Genomic DNA, 17,731 nt, shown 5'->3' with positions numbered 1-17,731 from the left:
GGTATTCCCCCAGAGAGAAAGCCAGCTATATTGTTCAATTTACATCTTTGAGTTCCCATTTTCACCTAGTTCTTCACCTCTGAATATTCCATACTTTCTTGCCAGATCAATAATGTATTTTAAAAGAAAATTTAAAAAAATTTTCTGGCATGTTTGGTTTTCTGCCATATTGCTGGAAATGGAACTTCTAGAGCCATTTTTCTGTTTGGGTTCCCCCCCCCCTTCCATGAATCACCTATTTTATATCTCATGTATATAAAAACTTTTCTCATGGAAAAGTTTTGGGAAGGTTAATAATGTTCTTTCATTGTTTTAACTTCAGTAGGTATTTTCTATTTTGTAATCTGTTTTTGCCCCTTTTAAGAAAACATAGTTAGAGGGACTTCCCTGGTGACGCAGTGGTTAAGTATCTGCCTGCCAATGCAGGGTACACAGGTTTGAGCCCTGGTCCAGAAAGATCCCACGTGTCACAGAGCAACTAGGTCCATGCGCCACAACTACTGAGCCTGCGCACCTAGAGTCCATGCTCTGCAACAAGAGAAGCCAATGCAATGAGAAGCCTGCGCACCTCAATGAAGACCCAAGCGCAGCCAAAAAAAAAAAAATTCAACCATTATTTCTTCAAATATTTTTTCTTTTCCATTTTCCTTGTGATTTTATCAAAAACCATTTGGACATACCTTATTTATATTCCATGTTTTTTAACGTCTCTCATATTTTCTATCTCTTTGTGCTATATTCTGGGTAATTTCTTTACCTCTTCCAATTAGATAATTCTGGCTTCATTTGGATCCCTTCAGCTATGTAGCATTTTCATTGAGCTTATTAGTTCAGTTATTATATTCTTCAGCTCTAGAAATTCTTCTTCAGGTCTGCCAGATCAGTTTTAATGGTCTCTTGCCAGTTGGATTAGTAAAGCAGAGCCCTGGCATCAGTTAGCTTTGTAACTTTGGCAAAATTATATAATCACCGTGTGTCTGAATAGAGGGGGTAATATCTATAAAAAGGGAAGAATTGTATCCACCTCAGAATTGTTGTAGGATTTTAAGGATTTAATCTGAGTAAAGTGCCTGTAACAGTATCTGGTATATATTTGCTACATAAGTATTTGCTATGTGATTTTTTTTTTTATTTCTTGTTTATTCCTTTCAATGTATTAACACTAATTTTATAGTCCATCTTCAGTAATTCTAGCATATAAGTATTTGTACATCTTGTTCTATCATTTGAGTTTAAGATGATTATTTCCTTGTGTGTTTTGTGATTTCATGGGAAAAATCATATTTGGTAGAACTTTGTGTGTGAATTTTTGGAGTCTACATTGACGGTTTGCTGTTCTAAGAGGATTTTGTACTTGTCTCTGCTGTGTTCTTTTCCAAAGACAGGTAAATTCAGGTTCAAGATCCATGTTAGCTGGCCATGAACCATGAAATCTCAGAGATTTAGTGTGTGTGTTTATATATCTTTCCAAGAACCAAGGCTTGACTCTGCCAAATAGGTTTTCTAATATTTCACCACTTTTCTCAGGCCATAGTACTTCATGAGTCCCAACTTTATGTAGGTTGGTCTCTCATCACGCACGCCACTTTTTAAAATCTGTACGTGTCCATATGGTATGTGGTCAACTTCTACCCTTGCTTATCTCCATCACGTATAGGCTTTGTTGCTGGATTCAGCTTAATTCCTTTACTTTTTTGCAGATTTATTGATTAATTTGAGTTTTTAAAAATATTATATTATTTTTACATGTTTTGTAGCCAGAGGGTTTAAGGATCTCCTTTGTCCGCCACATTACCATAAATCAAAAGTGCTGAGACACCTGATTCTCAAGAAGAAAATTAAGTCCCATTCCTACATCACCGTTATGAAAGTATAATTTCATTTTGAGGGAAAATTGCCTTTAGTGTTTGTTCGATGATTAGAGAAGAAAGCACAACATAGATAAATTCTGGTGAATTACTAGAAACAATTTATATTAATCATTGTTTCTGAGAAATCTATTCAATGAGTTTAGTTTGCAGGTTTCCAAAAACGAATTATCCTCCTAAGCAATAGTATTTAAAGTATGCAGAGAATTGAATAGTTAGCCCATGTAAGAGAGAAATATTGATATTTACTATTATATCTTATCAGAGTATTGTTTTAAAACCAAGGAAATAATGATAATAATATTATAAAATAATTTGGATTATACTCCTGAGCCACTTCTTCCAGAGCCCCACAGTGTGGTTCTGATACAGCAAATTAAATTTTTAGAACCATTATTCTTTATTATACTAATAGTATTTACTGTTCTATTATGACATACTTTTGAGGAAGAAAATAAAGATGTTGCTTTTAACTTTTTTGTGTGTTGAGGGGGTTAAAATGGCTGTTACTAATTTGAATAATAGTTTTAGACATCTTCTTTAATAGGAACCAGTTAGCTTTCCTCTAAAATTGTCTATTCTGTGACTATGGATGGAGCCCAGTACCCCAGCCTACTTTCTTTGTTTCCTTGCAACAGAGGAAACAAAAATAGTTGAATGGCCCAATTAAACCTGTCACTACTGCTGGAAATCCAAGTTAGTCAATGATATATTCTTCATCTTGAGAGACTTGAGACGTAAAAGCTAACATTATTTTTAGGGTATTCATTGACATAGTTCAGCTTTTGAGGCATATATTTAGATCTGATTGTTTTAAGTGTGAAATGGTAAAAAATTTATCTTAATATTTTGTTTTAAAGATTTTTAGAAGTCTTACCTAATACCTAAAAGGTACATTAATTTTGCTGCATAAATACTAAAAAATTACTGTTGCTTCCCATTTTTAATTTTAGCTTATTTGCACTAAATGAGTTAATATATGTGTAAAGGTTATCTTTTTTGCCCCTTAAAATCACTCCTTAAAATTTACTTCTTTAAGTGATGTCAGTCACTCTTGCTTTGCTTTTTCATCGTGAATATCTGTTACCACCCCAAATAAATTCATTAGGCCATGTTGTGCTAGATTTATCTGGATCCCTTGATCCTAAGTTTTAGTGTTTCATGTTTCATAATGGGTTTTTGTTTTGTTTCAGGCTGTTTACCTAGAATGTTTCTCAAAGTACAGCCCCTTTTTCAGTTTTTTTCAGGTGCTGACTCAACCACAGTGCTTTTTGTGATTCTCTACAACATAATATGATCAGTCTTCAACAAGCTTCCATATCACTTTGAACTCTTTTATTATCTAATGAATACTCTATCTCAAAATATACTATATTCATCCTTTATCTTATACAATTGATTCATTTGATCACTTTTAAAGACTTTGTTTTACATTAGGTAGAAATTTTCCTTATTAATTCTATAGAGTTGTAGAAAGTCAGTAAAGAAAAACAGGTAAGAGCATTAATATTTTGACTTTAGGATCACTTGACCCAAATACAAAATTGCATTATATTATGGAACTATTTCTCAAATTTGTATGTATATTTTTTCCCTCTAGGTGGCAACCTCTCACAGTTAATTGAAAGTAATTTGGCAGTTGAGTAATGTTAAATATAAAGAGTAGAAGCAGAATATAAGGAACTTCCCTGGCAGTCCAGTGGTTAAGATGCTGCACTCCCAATGCAGGGGGCACGGGTTCGGTCCCTGGTCTGGGAACTAAGATCCCACATGCTGCACAGCATAGCCTAAAAAAAAAAAAAAAAGTAGAATATAAGAGTTAGTGTATTTTTCAACATGTTGTTCTGGAGTTAGATTTCAGATTATTTCAGAAATCTAAGACCTCTTAGGCTGAAATAAAAGTTTTCCTTAGAATACCAATAAATTTCATTTTGGATAACAGATGTGTGCTTATATATTATACAGAAATATCAACAATAATGGTAATATTGAAGCCGTTCAGAAATTAAATAGTTTTGTATATCTTTGTCTTTATTCGTGTTGATTTTTCGTCTCTACGTTCTTTATAAATAAGTGGCATAGACCCAGAGGCTGGCAGGGCCGCCAGCAATTTTTTTTCTTTTTTTTTTTTTTAATATTCTACCCAGCATTTTGATGTTTGCTTTTATTCTGTTGCCCTTGTTTAAAATTGGATTGCTTGAGGTTTTATTAGCACTGAAAAGATGTCACCTGCAGTGCTGATAGTGCCATGAAATGATGATGTGAAATCCAGAGGGAAAAATAGATGATATCTATTACTGTTACCAGAATCCTCAGATTCTGGTAGGGGAAATGATTCTCTCCTTAATATTATTAAAGGACTTGAAGTAGTCCCCTCATATATACTCCCAAGCTGTAACATAAATAGCTTTAAGTTATTCAACATGTAGCCACTGAGTAGCCATATTTTGCAAAATACAATAGTTTTAAAAAAATTTTTATGATTCCTCAGTAACTGAATAATGTATTATTTTAGTTACTAGAAGTCTGACAAAACGCATCAGGCTTACCAGCTTTGCTATCATTTGATGTATTTAGGATTAACTCTGATTTATATCTATAAATATTTGAGTAATACTGGATTACAATCAGATTTCCTATAGAAGATTTAGTTTAAACCCCACTTAATTTTCTATATCTTCTAAACCCTAGTAATAACAACCTGAAAGGAGTATTACTGGTATATTTAATACCTTTGTTTTCTTTATATATTTAGGTCATAGTGATGGGAGCTACTAATCGTCCTCAGGATCTTGACTCAGCTATAATGAGAAGAATGCCTACGAGATTTCATATCAACCAGCCTGTAGGTGGATTTGATTGATATTATGAACAGTTAAATATTTGCTTTTTTACATGTCTTTATCTGTGATTTCACAAAGGGAATGATTAAAAAATAAGACTTATTATTTATGACAGGCAGGGAAGGAATAGGGCAAGAATCCCCCTAATTACTTTTGTCCTTTCCACTCCTTTTCTTGCTTTTTAAATTTTTCTTTCCTAAGATCAATGTTACTTGCTTCTCTTCAAAGTATCTCATTACCTCAAGTTTGTCTAGACACTTCAGTGATTTTCTTTAGAATGCAGCAAAGTTACCTATGGAAGATACATAAGAAAATGTAAATTATAGTTTTGGTTTAGGATAGGATGAAATTAGGGTTTTAGGGTTAAAGAACCATTCTGAAGGCCTGACAGGAAGAACACCTGGTATTTATTTGATTAATTATTGGCAGTGCTTTCCTGTGGCAGGATTAATGATTAACTAGTAGCTATGATATTACACTTTAACATAAGAATGCAAATGTGACGGTGGTGTTGAACTGGTAGTAAGTATCTTCTTCTAGCATTCTTTTTTGCTACTTAAAAGTACCCTCAAGTAGAGGATTAAAACTTGATACTCTTTTGCACAAAATCCCTAAACCCTGAATTTTGTCTGCTTTTAGATTAAAGGAGAAAAAAACAAACAGGGTTAGTAATAGACTGTATGCACCATACAATCAGCATGTCACGTATATTGCTATGTAGAAGAACTTACACTGTCACTTCTTTCAAAATTAAAATCTCTGGCCTAAAAATATTTGCCCCATTTTATATTCTTCAGCTTAACAGTTTGTAGCTGTAAACATGGTTTCCTGAAATTGGTGGCTGTGGCCTCTGCACAGTTACTCTGGCTGGCTCTTTGCTGCAGCTGCAGCCTCTGATTCCTCTGAGGGTATACATTTACTTAGGCAGTCTGTTAGAAAATCTACCTGATGGTTCGGTGCAGAGATTTTTTAATGTGATATAGGAGACTAGAAAATGTACTTAGTATGACTAATATTTATTGAGCATTAATATGTGTCAGACACCTGCCAGGCTCTGGTGAATAGAACGTGGCCCCGTCCTAAAAGAACTCTGTATTGCAGGGGAGCCGGACACAAAAATAAATAATGTAAAATGGGGACTTCCCTGGCGGTCCAGTGGTTAAGACTCCATGCTTCCATTGCAGAGGGCGTGGGTTCGATCCCTGGTTGGGGAACTAAGATATCCTGCGTGGCACGTGGCCAAAAAAAAAAAAAAAAAGTGTACTTTACAAAAGTATGCTTAAAGAACTGTGAGGACCTGAGATGATGATGAAAACATAATTCTGTCCGAGGAGTTAGTGAAACCTACAGAATCGAGCTGGACCTTGAAGGATGAAAGATGGTAGCAATTTGACAGTCAAGTGAAGCAGAGAAATGCTTTTCTACCAGAATAAAGAAAGGCAAGGAGGTGTGGAAGCACATATTTAATGGTGACTTCTGGGGATAGTTCACTTAGGGGGCATCAAGGAAAGTAGGTGGGGATGAGGCTGGAAAGGCTGACTGCTGAAGGATTAGATAAACTTTGTATGCTTCACACAAGATATTTGATCTTATTTTGTTACCAAGACATCAGAATATTTTTAGAGATAATCAGTTTACCTCAGTGGTTCTGAAGGTAAAGATTATATTGATAGAATCTCTGCTTATAGTCTAAGAGCAAACAAAGGGTTTTGATGTACAGTAGAATAGAACATAGGGTACAACAGCATGGAAAGTAGCCTTTACTAAAGTTGCAAGTTTAATATATTTTTGTATGAGTTCCAAATAGGTTGTAAAAGATTTTTTCAAATTTGTCATAAATTTGCATACCTGTAATGTAGAAACTGGGATTTTTATAATCCCCCTCTTCATTCTGTTTTTAGTGAACACACAGACGCAGTTTATAGGATATTTTTTTTTCTTACTGTTTAACTATGATAACAGAGTGTATGGGGCTTCCCTGGTGGCGCAGTGGTTGAGAGTCCGCCTGCCGATGCAGGGGATACAGGTTCATGCCCCGGTCCGGGAAGATCCCACATGCTGTGGAGTGGCTGGGCCCGTGAGCCATGGCCGCTGAGCCTGCGCGTCCGGAGCCTGTGCTCCGCAGCGGGACAGGCCACAACAGTGAGAGGCCCGCATACCGAAAAAAAAAACAAAAAAACAAAAACAAAGTATTTTAACCTTACCTTACCTTTAACCTTACCTTAAAACTTCTTTCCAAGTTAAATGCTTATTAACAAAAAGTACCTGCTGGTGATTGCCTAACATACCAAATTAACCTTCATACTTAACACATTTGAATTACAGAAACAGCAGTTTGGTTTTGTTTTTCAGGTCATTTAATTTGGTACTCATTGTAACCGGCTCTGTTTTCTTCAGTGGTTGTGGGAATAGGGATGAGTTCAGCCATAATAATCTTTAAAAGCATTCATATTTACTGTATATGTAAGGTATTCTATAAAAGCTTCTATTCTCTAGTAATATGAAGCATCGCTGCAGGGGGAGTATACAAGCATATAAACTAATATGCTATTAACACTAAATAAAATTCACTAATATAAATTAGTGGACATGGAAGTTACATGCTAAATGGAAGAACCAAGCAGTTATTATTGCCATCTCTTCCAGTTACTGATAAAAAATTTTATGGCAGCAGTGAGTTTTCAGAAGTTTCCTAAATTACGAAAAGGAGATTTGCAGAGCTGTAGAGGAAAGACATTGGTAGTCATAGGAATTCATTTACTCACTCAAGAAACATTTAAGGGCATGTTATTTTCCAGATATGGTACTAGGCACTGGGGATTCAGAATAAGAAGATACAGTTCAGTAAGACAACCACAAATGATTAATCTAGAGTCTAGAATCTAGACCTTGCTTTAGTCAAAAGTTTCCATGACCTGTCAGAGTTTCTGTCATTTCTTATAGGTATTGTCAGTTAGTTTACAAGGAGAGGAAGAAATATTAGGAAAATTAGTTGATCCTTTTTTTAAAAAATGCTAACTGGAAATTATCCTGCTTTTAGGCTCTAAAACAAAGAGAAGCAATCCTGAAACTCATCTTGAAAAATGAAAATGTAAGTAGAAAATTACATTTTTTCCCCATCCTATAAATATAAAAATATTTATGTTCATAAAATCATTTTAGACAGAAATGAAAAAGGAACCTGGGAATAATGTAGCTTTCAACTTGTAAATTACTGTAAACTCTTGGCTGCTCATACAACTCAATTATTATGGCATATTTGAACTAATTAAAGGTAATTTGCTTTTTAAAAAGCCATGTGTTTTCATATCTACAGATTAAAATCCTCTGATATTTTTCAGACTGGTTTCCTGTTATATAAGATACATTTGTTTTTGCAGAGAAGTATGGGGAGGTTTTGGGTTTTATTTAATTGCAATATTTTTTGAAGTTGGAATTTAGAATTAAGAAGGTGCAATAATCAAAATCTTCAATCGTTTGTATTTTAAAAATAGGTGGTATAGTCACGTTTCAGAAATTAAAATATATATATTAAATGGTATACAGGGAAAAGTCTCATATCTCCCTTATATTTCTTCTGTATCTTTTCAGGTAGTGTTATTCCTATACAAGCAAATTAGAATGTAACGTTACTCCTCTCCCCTTTTCTACATAAGCCATATTAATAAACCATATCCAGTGTTCTCTGTTGCTCTTTTCTCTTATTTTTGAGATTCCATATTAGCATATGGTTTGCTCGTTCTGTTCTCTGTCTCTCTTTTTTCTTTTCTTTTGCACTGCATAGGATTCCATTATATGGATATATCATAATTTATATTTAATCATAATTTATTTAATCACCCACATTGAAGGACATTTGGGTTGATTCCAGTCTTTCACTACTATAAAAACGCTGCATTGAATAACCTTGTACATACGTCATTTCACACTTGTGCCAGGAATATTAGTAGGGTGAATTTTCCAGAAGAAAAATTGCTAGATCAAAGGGTATGATATTTATAATTTTGGTAGTAGTTGCCAAATTCTTCATGCCAATTTACTCTTTTTTTAAAAAAATTTATTTTATTTTTATTTTTGGCTGCATGAGTCTTCGTTGCTGCGCACAGGCTTTCTCTAGTTGCGGCAAGTGGGGGCTACTCTTCGTTGCGGTGCATGGGTTTCTCTTTGCAGTGGCTTCTCTTGTTGCGGAGCACGGGCTCTAGGTGCGCGGGCTTCAGTAGTTGTGGCACGCAGGCTCAGTAGTGGCTCGCAGGCTCTAGAGCGCAGGGTCAACAGTTGAGCCGCACAGGCATGTGGGATCTTCCTGGACCAGGGATTGAACCCTACATTGGCAGGTGGATTCTTAACCACTGCACCACCAGGGAAGTTCCCCAGTTTACTCTTATATCAGCAATGTTAGAGTGCCTGTTGCCCTATAGCCTTGCCAACAGAATGTTATGAAACTTTGTGCCAACATGATAGGTAGAAAATGGTATCTCGTTATAGTTTTAATTTACATTGAGGGATGAAAGGAGCAGTATATGTTTAAGAGCCTCTAGAATGTGTGTGTGTGTGTGTGTGTGTGTGTGAAATACCTGTTCATATTCTCTGCCTATTTTTCTATTAGAATGTTTTTTTTTCTTGTAGATTTGTAGGAACTCTAATGTATTAGGGAGATTTGCCCTTTGTTTATATGATTTGAAAATATTTTTTCCTAGGTTGTCTTGATTTTACTGGACTTTTCCCCCCTTTATGGCTTCTAAGTTTTGATCTAAATTAAAAGTCCTTTTCCACTACCATGTTTGTAAAGGAAGTTTCCATATTCTCCAGCTCTTGCTACTTGTTTTTCCAAAACTCTGTAACCAAGTATATTTTAATAACATGGTATTCCTCACTATCATAAATTTCATATGTAAACTCACTATTTGAACTTGCTATCCAAATTAAGAAACCAAATAGCTTCCCGTAGTGAGGCATATTTATATTTCAGTGGTTTTCATGCTTCCTTGAATCACCATCATCCCATGGCTAATTCTGCTTCATCCATACCCTATCTACTTCCTTACCTCCCATGTTTTCCCATCATTTCTCATCTGTAAATATTTTAGTTATAGCTCTAAAAGGAAGGATTCTTTTCTTTATTTAACCTAACCTCATTACCATTGTTATACTTAAGCAAAAAATGACATAAATTTGTTACTATCATTGAATTTCTAGTCTCTTCAAATTCCTAGTTGTCTCCTAAACGTCTTTTTTTTTTAAAACCATGTTTTTGTTTGACTCAGGATCCATATAAAGTTTGTAATTTTCAATTATTTCAGATTTTAAATCTCTTTTAATCTATAGACGATAGAGTCTCCCTTCATGTCTCTCGTCCTTTCCCTCTTCACCTTTCAATTTATTTGTTGAAAAAACCACGTTAGGTTTGTCCAAATTTTTCCATAGTCTGAATTTTGCTGATTATACAAGGAGCAGTAATTCCTCTAAAATTGGTAGTTGGATCAAGAGACTGGATGAGATTAGGTTCAGTTGGAGAGAGGACTACTTCTTGGGTAGAATTATATTCTTTCATTAGGAGATACATAATATCTGGATGTCCATTATGGTTTTATGGTTTACGTTTAAATCTTTGCTATAATTGGTATTTATCCAGATGTATGATGTGTGCTATGAATTGAATTTTGCTTTTGTTTTTCCAAATGGATACCCAGTTGTCCAACACCATTTTTTGGAATAGTCCATCCTTTCCTCATTAGAGAAGGCACCTTTATCATATACTAAATTCTCGTGTGTACTGGCTATGTTTCTGGACTTTGAATTCAGGTCATTGGTCTTTTCTGTGTTTATTCACCAGCACCACACTCTTTTTTTTTTTTTCTTTTTTTGGCTGCGTTGGGTCTTCGTTGCGGCGAGCGGGGGCTACTCTTCGTTGTGGTGTGCAGGCTTCTCTTTGCAGTGGCTTCTCTTGTTGTGGAGCACGGGCTCTAGGTGCTCAGGCTTCAGTAGTTGTGGCACGTGGACTCAGTAGTCATGGCTTGTGGGCTCTAGAGCGCAGGCTCAGTAGTTGTGGCTCATGGGCTTAGTTGCTCTGCGGCATGTGGGATCTTCCTGGACCAGGGCACAAACCCGTGACCCCTGCATTGGCAGGTGGATTCTTAACCACTGCGCCACCAAGGAAGTCCCCACCACACTCTTAATTATTAAGGTCTTGTAAGATTTAATATCAGGTAGGGCTGGACACCTCTTGGTGTCCCCCAGCCCACAGTTTCTTGGTATGCTATTTTTTCTGTATGAATTTTAAATTAATTTGTCTTATTCAAGAAAAAAAACAAACAATAGTGTTTTTGGTGGATCATAATTTAAGAGAATTAAGATATTTTTGATGTTGACTCTTTCTCCAGAAGCATTTATGTCTTTCTGGTTGTTCAAGTCTTGTATCTTTCAGTGGTGTTCTGTTCATTTATTTCTTTACAATATATCAAAATAACATATATGCTATTTGCTAAAGTTTAAAGTGTCTAACAAATTACAGAGATTAGATCATTGGTTACTAACCATTTTGGGGATCATAGAGCCCTTTAATAAAGAGATAAAGCTATGTCATCTTTCGTTTAAAAACTGCGTATATACTTGAAATGTTTTGTATAGTTTCAGGGAAATTCCTAAAACCTTTCATATATTCTGGGTAAGGAACTCTTGTCCTCCATGAATGAGAAATCAACAAATTACATTTTGCCTTTTAACTGAATATTTGTTTACTGCTTTCAAGAAGACATTGTGTAGTTGTAGTACTGTTTAGATAAAACAGGCTCCATTGGTCAACCTTTGATAAGGATAGGCATTGATGAACAGAGAAGAAAACAAAGGGGATTAAATGAGTTCACAAGATCTTCTGAATTAGAATGGCTATGATGTGGCTAGAAGTTTAACAGGCATTACAAGGTAGTTGTGAACAATTTTGTGGAGACTTCAGGTTAACTAATACAGTTATTTAAAAAAATTTTTAATGAAGTGTGGCTGGAAGTTAACATTTTTGAACCCCATATATGTGGTCCAGTGTAAATATAGGTGATATAGGTCATTGATATATAGATGATGAATGTAAATTATGAGATGTAAGCTCTTTGTCTCGTATGATAGCCATACTTTACACAGGCCATTAAATTTTAGCATTTAAATTTAAGACACTACTCATTATGCCTAATTTAAACTTTGATTTTAGTGTTCTGCTTTTTTTAACAGTATTATCTTTGGAAATTCTTTTAGAATTACATTTGTCATTAGTACAGACAATTTTTAGCATTCTGTTTCTTATTTATAAAAGTACAAAGAATTAGTGTCTAATCAGTTTTATGATGCAGAATATGAGTGCTCTCTGGATAATTGCTGACATGGGAATGTCTCATTTCCTACTAGCTGGTATTTATATGCTGGAGGCATATTGTTACTTCAATGGAATATGAAAGAAATTAATGTAATTTTGTTAAAAGATGCCTCAAATCAGTAACACACATTAATAAGATGAGCATTATCATGCGTATACATTCCTGAGCAGAATTAGAGTTTTTGATGCAAACAGATGGCTAGACCTTTATATTTTGAGTTTTTTCTTCTCTGAAGAAAAGAATGAAGCTTTTGGGCTTCCCTGGTGGCGCAGTGGTTGAGAGTCCGCCTGCCGATGCAGGGGACACGAGTTCGTGCCCCGGTCCGGGAAGATCCCACATGCCGCAGAGCGGCTAGGCCCGTGAGCCATGGCCACTGAGCCTGCGCGTCCGGAGCCTGTGCTCCGCAACGGGAGAGGCCACAGCAGTGAGAGGCCCGCATACCGCAAAAAAAAAAAAAAGAATGAAGCTTTTGAAATGATACTGTTTTTCAGTCTTTCACAATTCTTTATTGATAGATCCTTAACAAAACCCACTCATTTAAAAAAGATAGTGTACTGGTTTGGGCTTAACGTTTTAAGTATGAAAGAATTAGAACTAATAACATTTATATCTAATACAAGTATCATGTCTGACACTGCAGTAAGGATAGTTTTTGTTTCCTATACAGACTAACCTGAATTTATATATTGTCTGTAACAGCGGGAATAGTTAACAAGCATGGGTTTAGGAGACAGACCTGAGGATCCCATTCTGGCTTGACCATTTCCTACTGTGTGACCTTGAGCAAATATTGTTAGCATCTCTGTGCCTCATTTTCTCACTTGGAAATCGGAGATAATGCCAACAATCTCATAGAGTCGGTTAGAGAATTTAAATTAAATAATATATGTAAAATGCTTTGATTATCATGCAGTGTACAGTCAATGGCAGATATAGTGAATAATCGCACACAAATAAGTGCTATTCTTTCAAGCTATTTTGGACGTTCATTAATTTATTCCTATTTTGCTCCCAGTACTCAAAACCTTTTTTTAACTTGGGAATTGCCTTCATACTTGCCTAATAAAAATAATTCTCCTTACTTCACGGTTTATCTAGAGCCATTATCTTAAAATAAAAAGGGCTGCTTTTAGAGTGCTTGCTGTATACCAAGCATTGTGGTAAGATACACATTGTTTTATTTAATCCTCAATTCATCTAAGCAGTACATATTAGTACTCTTTTACACGTCTCTGGATACTGAAATCCAGAGAAGTTATATGATGAGTTACCCAGGTTTACATAGCAAAGTAGTGATGGAGCCTTTCTCTTAACCATTATGGAATGCTATCTCTGTTTACTAATCTTTCTCCCCCAATGACTGGAATTTTCTATTTATTCTTTTCTTATACTTGTTTTGTTCATCTTTGTGACTTTATCACCCTGTCATGCACAAGATTTGTGAGTGATTAGAACATAGTGTGGCCCAACAAAGGAGAAGGCAAAGGATAGGGTAGAGGCGTTGATTTTTTGAGGGAGGAGGACTAATTTTTAACATCTCGGAGAATAATTTGGAAGGTCTTTTATTTTAGACATACACACAAATAACTTTAAATCTAGCACCTGGATTTAAAAGGTGATCTTAATATATATATATTTTTTGTGGTACGCGGGCCTCTCACTGTTGTGGCCTCTCCCATTGCGGAGCACAGGCTCCGGACACGCAGGCTCAGCGGCCATGGCTCACGGGCCCAGCCGCTCTGCGGCATGTGGGATCTTCCCGGACCGGGGCACGAACCCGTGTCCCCTGCATCGGCAGGCGGACTCTCAACCACTGCGCCACCAGGGAAGCCTGATCTTAATATATTTTGCTTCATGTCGACCCCTCCCCCGCTCCCTCACCCCACACCATCATTGGTATCCTGCTGTGGAGAACTCTCAGCACTATCCTGAAGTTCGTTGTGTGTATCAGTTCCATAAATGTGTGTGGATAGATACATAATACAGGTACAAGTGTAGGTTATTTTTTCTCTTTCACTGTTACAAACTATAGAGAAAGTGAGTTTCTGAGGCACACAAAAAAGTTTACAAAGAGAATAGAAAAGTCTGACTGTAATCATACTTAAGGCTTCTTGAAGTATGACAAGATACAGTGAACAAAGTGCAAGAACACGTCACAGGGAAAACATTTGCAACCCTATAACCAACAAAGGACTGATACCAGATTATACAGAATGCCTGTAATCAGTTGGTTAGCTTTTATGTTTGTACATTAGATCACAGATTCTAACTATAACTAGCCCTAGGAACTTATCGTCTTATATCCCCAGTATTGTTGTTACAAATCTCCCAGTATTGTTGCGGGTTTGTCCATTTGTTATATTTTTCTGGTGAATTATTTTTTATCATTATGTAATGATTTCTGTTTGTGTTCGTGGTGATTACTGATAAATTTGCATTTGTTCTTTTTTATTTTAGTGCTTTCCATGTATTATGCTTTTTTTTCCCTCCCTGGACTCCCCCCACCCACCCCCTGCCCACACCTTCCCCTTTCCCCCTCCAGTTCCCCTACCTCCCCACCCGTTCTTCGTTCTTTAGTGTTGCTCTTGTGTTCTTCATTCCTTTTTCCCTCTTCCTCTAGTCATTTGGAAGTTACACATTCTCTTTTAGTGCTACTTAGTTCTTTACCCCAAATTAAATGATTATTATTACTGTTTTTATATATTAAAGCTTAGATTTATCTGTATGTAGTTTACCATTTTCCTTGCCTGTTCCACACCTACCTTCTGGGTGCAGTTTTCTTTTTATCAAAGAATATGTGATTTCTCTTTATTTAATCTCCACATTTAGGACTGAGAACACTGTCATGTGAGGTCACAGTTGCAGAGTTAACAGTAGATCCCATGTTGTCTTACCTCCAAGTCTCTTGTCCTTGTGTAGAGTTACACCGGGGTCTTCCATAAAGACAAATGGGAATTTAGTAACAAATGAAGATGGCATTTCCAGTCAACTTGGGGAAAATAAATGTTAAGACAAACGGTTAGCTATATGGGGGAAAAAATACAGCTGGATCTTTACTGCATTGTGTTCAAACCCTGGCTCTGGCAATGGTGTGACCTTGGGCAACTTATTTAACCTCTGCAGGTTTTACTATTCTCTGTAAACGAAAATGAGAATACTTCCCTGTCAGGATTAAATGAGAATACTCCATGAAAAGTACTTAATACAGCAAATGATATATAAGAATCATTTAATACATGGTAGTTACTATAATTAATTTCTTTCTTTCTCATTTTCTCTTCTTAAGCTACATATCAGCTTTTAACTATCCCAAGTCTGTTATGTACCCAGGAGGATCACTTAATTGGCTTGACTGTATAAGCTTAGGTTGGGGAGCAAAACCATAGGTGCTGAATTAGTGTTGAGGTAGTAGAATATCAAAGCAGTACAGTTAAAATGAGGGTTAGAATATTTTAGTAGACTATGATTTTTGTAATATCATAATATTACAAAAATCAGGTCTCAGGACTTAATGATCCAGGCTATTTGCCAAGTATGTTGACTATATTATAAAGAAGTGTCAAAGTGGGACCTTCCTAAGAGGCACCAAAGTCAATCCAGCAATATTCGAATGCCTATTCTTCCCCATCACTCTGTGATATATCTAGTAAGACTTATTTATGTTTTGGTCATAATGACAATTACTGAAAATTAGATTTCAAATTTTAAGCTTTTATGGTTAAAAAAAGAAAACTTCTAGAGACTGAAAATACTATCTATTGATTCTCCTCCCATGCTGTTCCAATATGCTTAACTTTCTTTAATTCTAAGAGTGTTTGGATATATCTTTTGCAGTATATTTTACATTTTTTTAAAGCATATTTTATATTTGTTTAAGGTGGATAGGCATGTGGACCTGCTGGAAGTTGCCCAGGAAACTGATGGGTTTTCAGGAAGTGACCTAAAGGAGATGTGTCGAGATGCTGCCCTCCTCTGTGTCAGGGAATATGTTAATTCTACATCAGAAGAAAGGTATGTGTATTTAGAGTTGATCTCTTAATATTTGTCAAACCCTTTTAGAGCTTTTGGGATAGTTCCTTTTATTTTGCTTTATAATACCAACTCTGCTTATGGAATAAAAAGGTAAATTGGAATTTAAAATTCCCCTAACGTTATTTATTGCCTTTTTTCTGAAGGAGAATTCTGGAAATGAATTTGCAAGGGAGGGTGGTTTTGGGAAGCATCTGAAATGAAGAGCAAGAAGTAAAAGCTGAATTTCTACTGGAAATCCATGAGCAGGGTTACAGAAAGCTGACAAACTTAAGCTTACCCATCTCTACCAGGAAAACAGCTGCTCTGGTGTCCCTGGATTGCTTTTGTATTTTAAATTTCTACATTATGGAAATGAGTGCCTTGCTTCCAGAAATTTCACATTTATGGGGACGTTGCTGTGGACTAGACTTCAACTTGTTAATAATGTATTTACTAAAAAAGAAGTCATTTGTCACTACAGCAAACTTGAAAGCAGTTTCAAAGTATCTTGAGCTTGAGAAACCAGTCTTGTACCAGTTGTATTAGTGAACTGGAATATGGAATAATGCAGCTCTGATGAACAAAATCCTGTGTTTCCCATAAGGCCACTTGCCCTGAACCAGTATAACCCTGCATTTCTAAGCCCCTGTTCAAAATATCAACCTTCTAACGTGACTCTTAGCAAACCAGTGTACTTTGGGGGCTTGTGTCGAATGAATTCTGTACCTGTACAGAATTGCCCCATTGTTTCTTAGTCTCCCTTCTTCATCTTCTGAGGCTTTCATTCCAAGTGACCTGGATTTGCCTGTCTTACTTATGTGTTTAATTACATTGTATTGCCTAGCAAGCTTTGCCAAAAAAGGTTTCTCTTGGTATAGAAAGGTTTGCATGAAAGCTACCCTGTTAACCTGGAGCTGTGCCTGCAGTGGTTCTGGGCCTATCTTTAGTGTACCCTTGGGCCCCTTCGTGGAGAGGGTCACTCCATTTATTTGTTGCCAGATTAATCCAGCTACTCTAGCACTAAAATTGGGAATACTTTTGACCTCTGTAGCCAAGAATCTATCTTCTGAAGATTTTTATTCTTGTATATGTTAAGAGGAGAAAAAAAAACCCTATGAATAAATTTTACTTAAATAAATTATTTTAATGAAAATTCTGTTTTTCTGCTGTCCTTAAAACCCTGAAAATGTTATATTTCAATGCAAAAAGTCTGGGTAATGGACTTAGGTTATCATAACTTTTTCCCTGAATTATTTTTCCTGAGTGTCTATAAGTTACAAAGGAGACATTATATATTGGATCATATTTTTCTCCTTATTGAAGTGGGGAGGACTTAGAGTAGTTGGTTTTTATTAGTAGGAATGAATTTTATTTTGTTTATTAAAAGCTAAACACATGCATGATAAGATAAACAATAATAATAGTTTATTAAAAGCTAAACACATGCTACTTTTTAATTCCAGTTTTAATGGGAAAGCTTTTGAATCCTTGATTAAAATTATAATCCATTCAGATCAACTTTCACACCTTTATATTCTTAGTGTGAAGTATTTGATTTTAGTTACCAAGCTATAATGTTTATAGCCAGCCATTTTAGCTTCCTACCTCTTGCTGGTAAGTGCTTTTTAAAAATCTCTTAAGACAT

General features: G+C 35.7%; 1 protein-coding gene across 1 annotated transcript in view; it reads left to right on the top strand.

The window, feature by feature from the left end:
- Positions 1 to 17,731, top strand: part of ATAD1 (ATPase family AAA domain containing 1) — a 55,170-nt gene that overhangs the window by 35,482 nt on the left and 1,957 nt on the right. The window contains exons 7-9 of the mRNA XM_027111937.1: positions 4,624 to 4,713; positions 7,752 to 7,802; positions 15,953 to 16,086. Of these exons, the coding sequence (XP_026967738.1) occupies positions 4,624 to 4,713; positions 7,752 to 7,802; positions 15,953 to 16,086 (275 nt within the window). The remainder of the gene's footprint in view (positions 1 to 4,623; positions 4,714 to 7,751; positions 7,803 to 15,952; positions 16,087 to 17,731) is intronic.

Source organism: Aethalodelphis obliquidens, unplaced genomic scaffold (genome assembly GCF_003676395.1).
Source record: "Aethalodelphis obliquidens isolate GAN/ISIS:26980383/991018 unplaced genomic scaffold, ASM367639v1 scaffold11, whole genome shotgun sequence".
NCBI lineage: Eukaryota > Metazoa > Chordata > Mammalia > Artiodactyla > Delphinidae > Aethalodelphis > Aethalodelphis obliquidens.
Note: the sequence above shows the minus strand (reverse complement) of the source record. Positions and strands in the feature narration are given on the sequence as shown.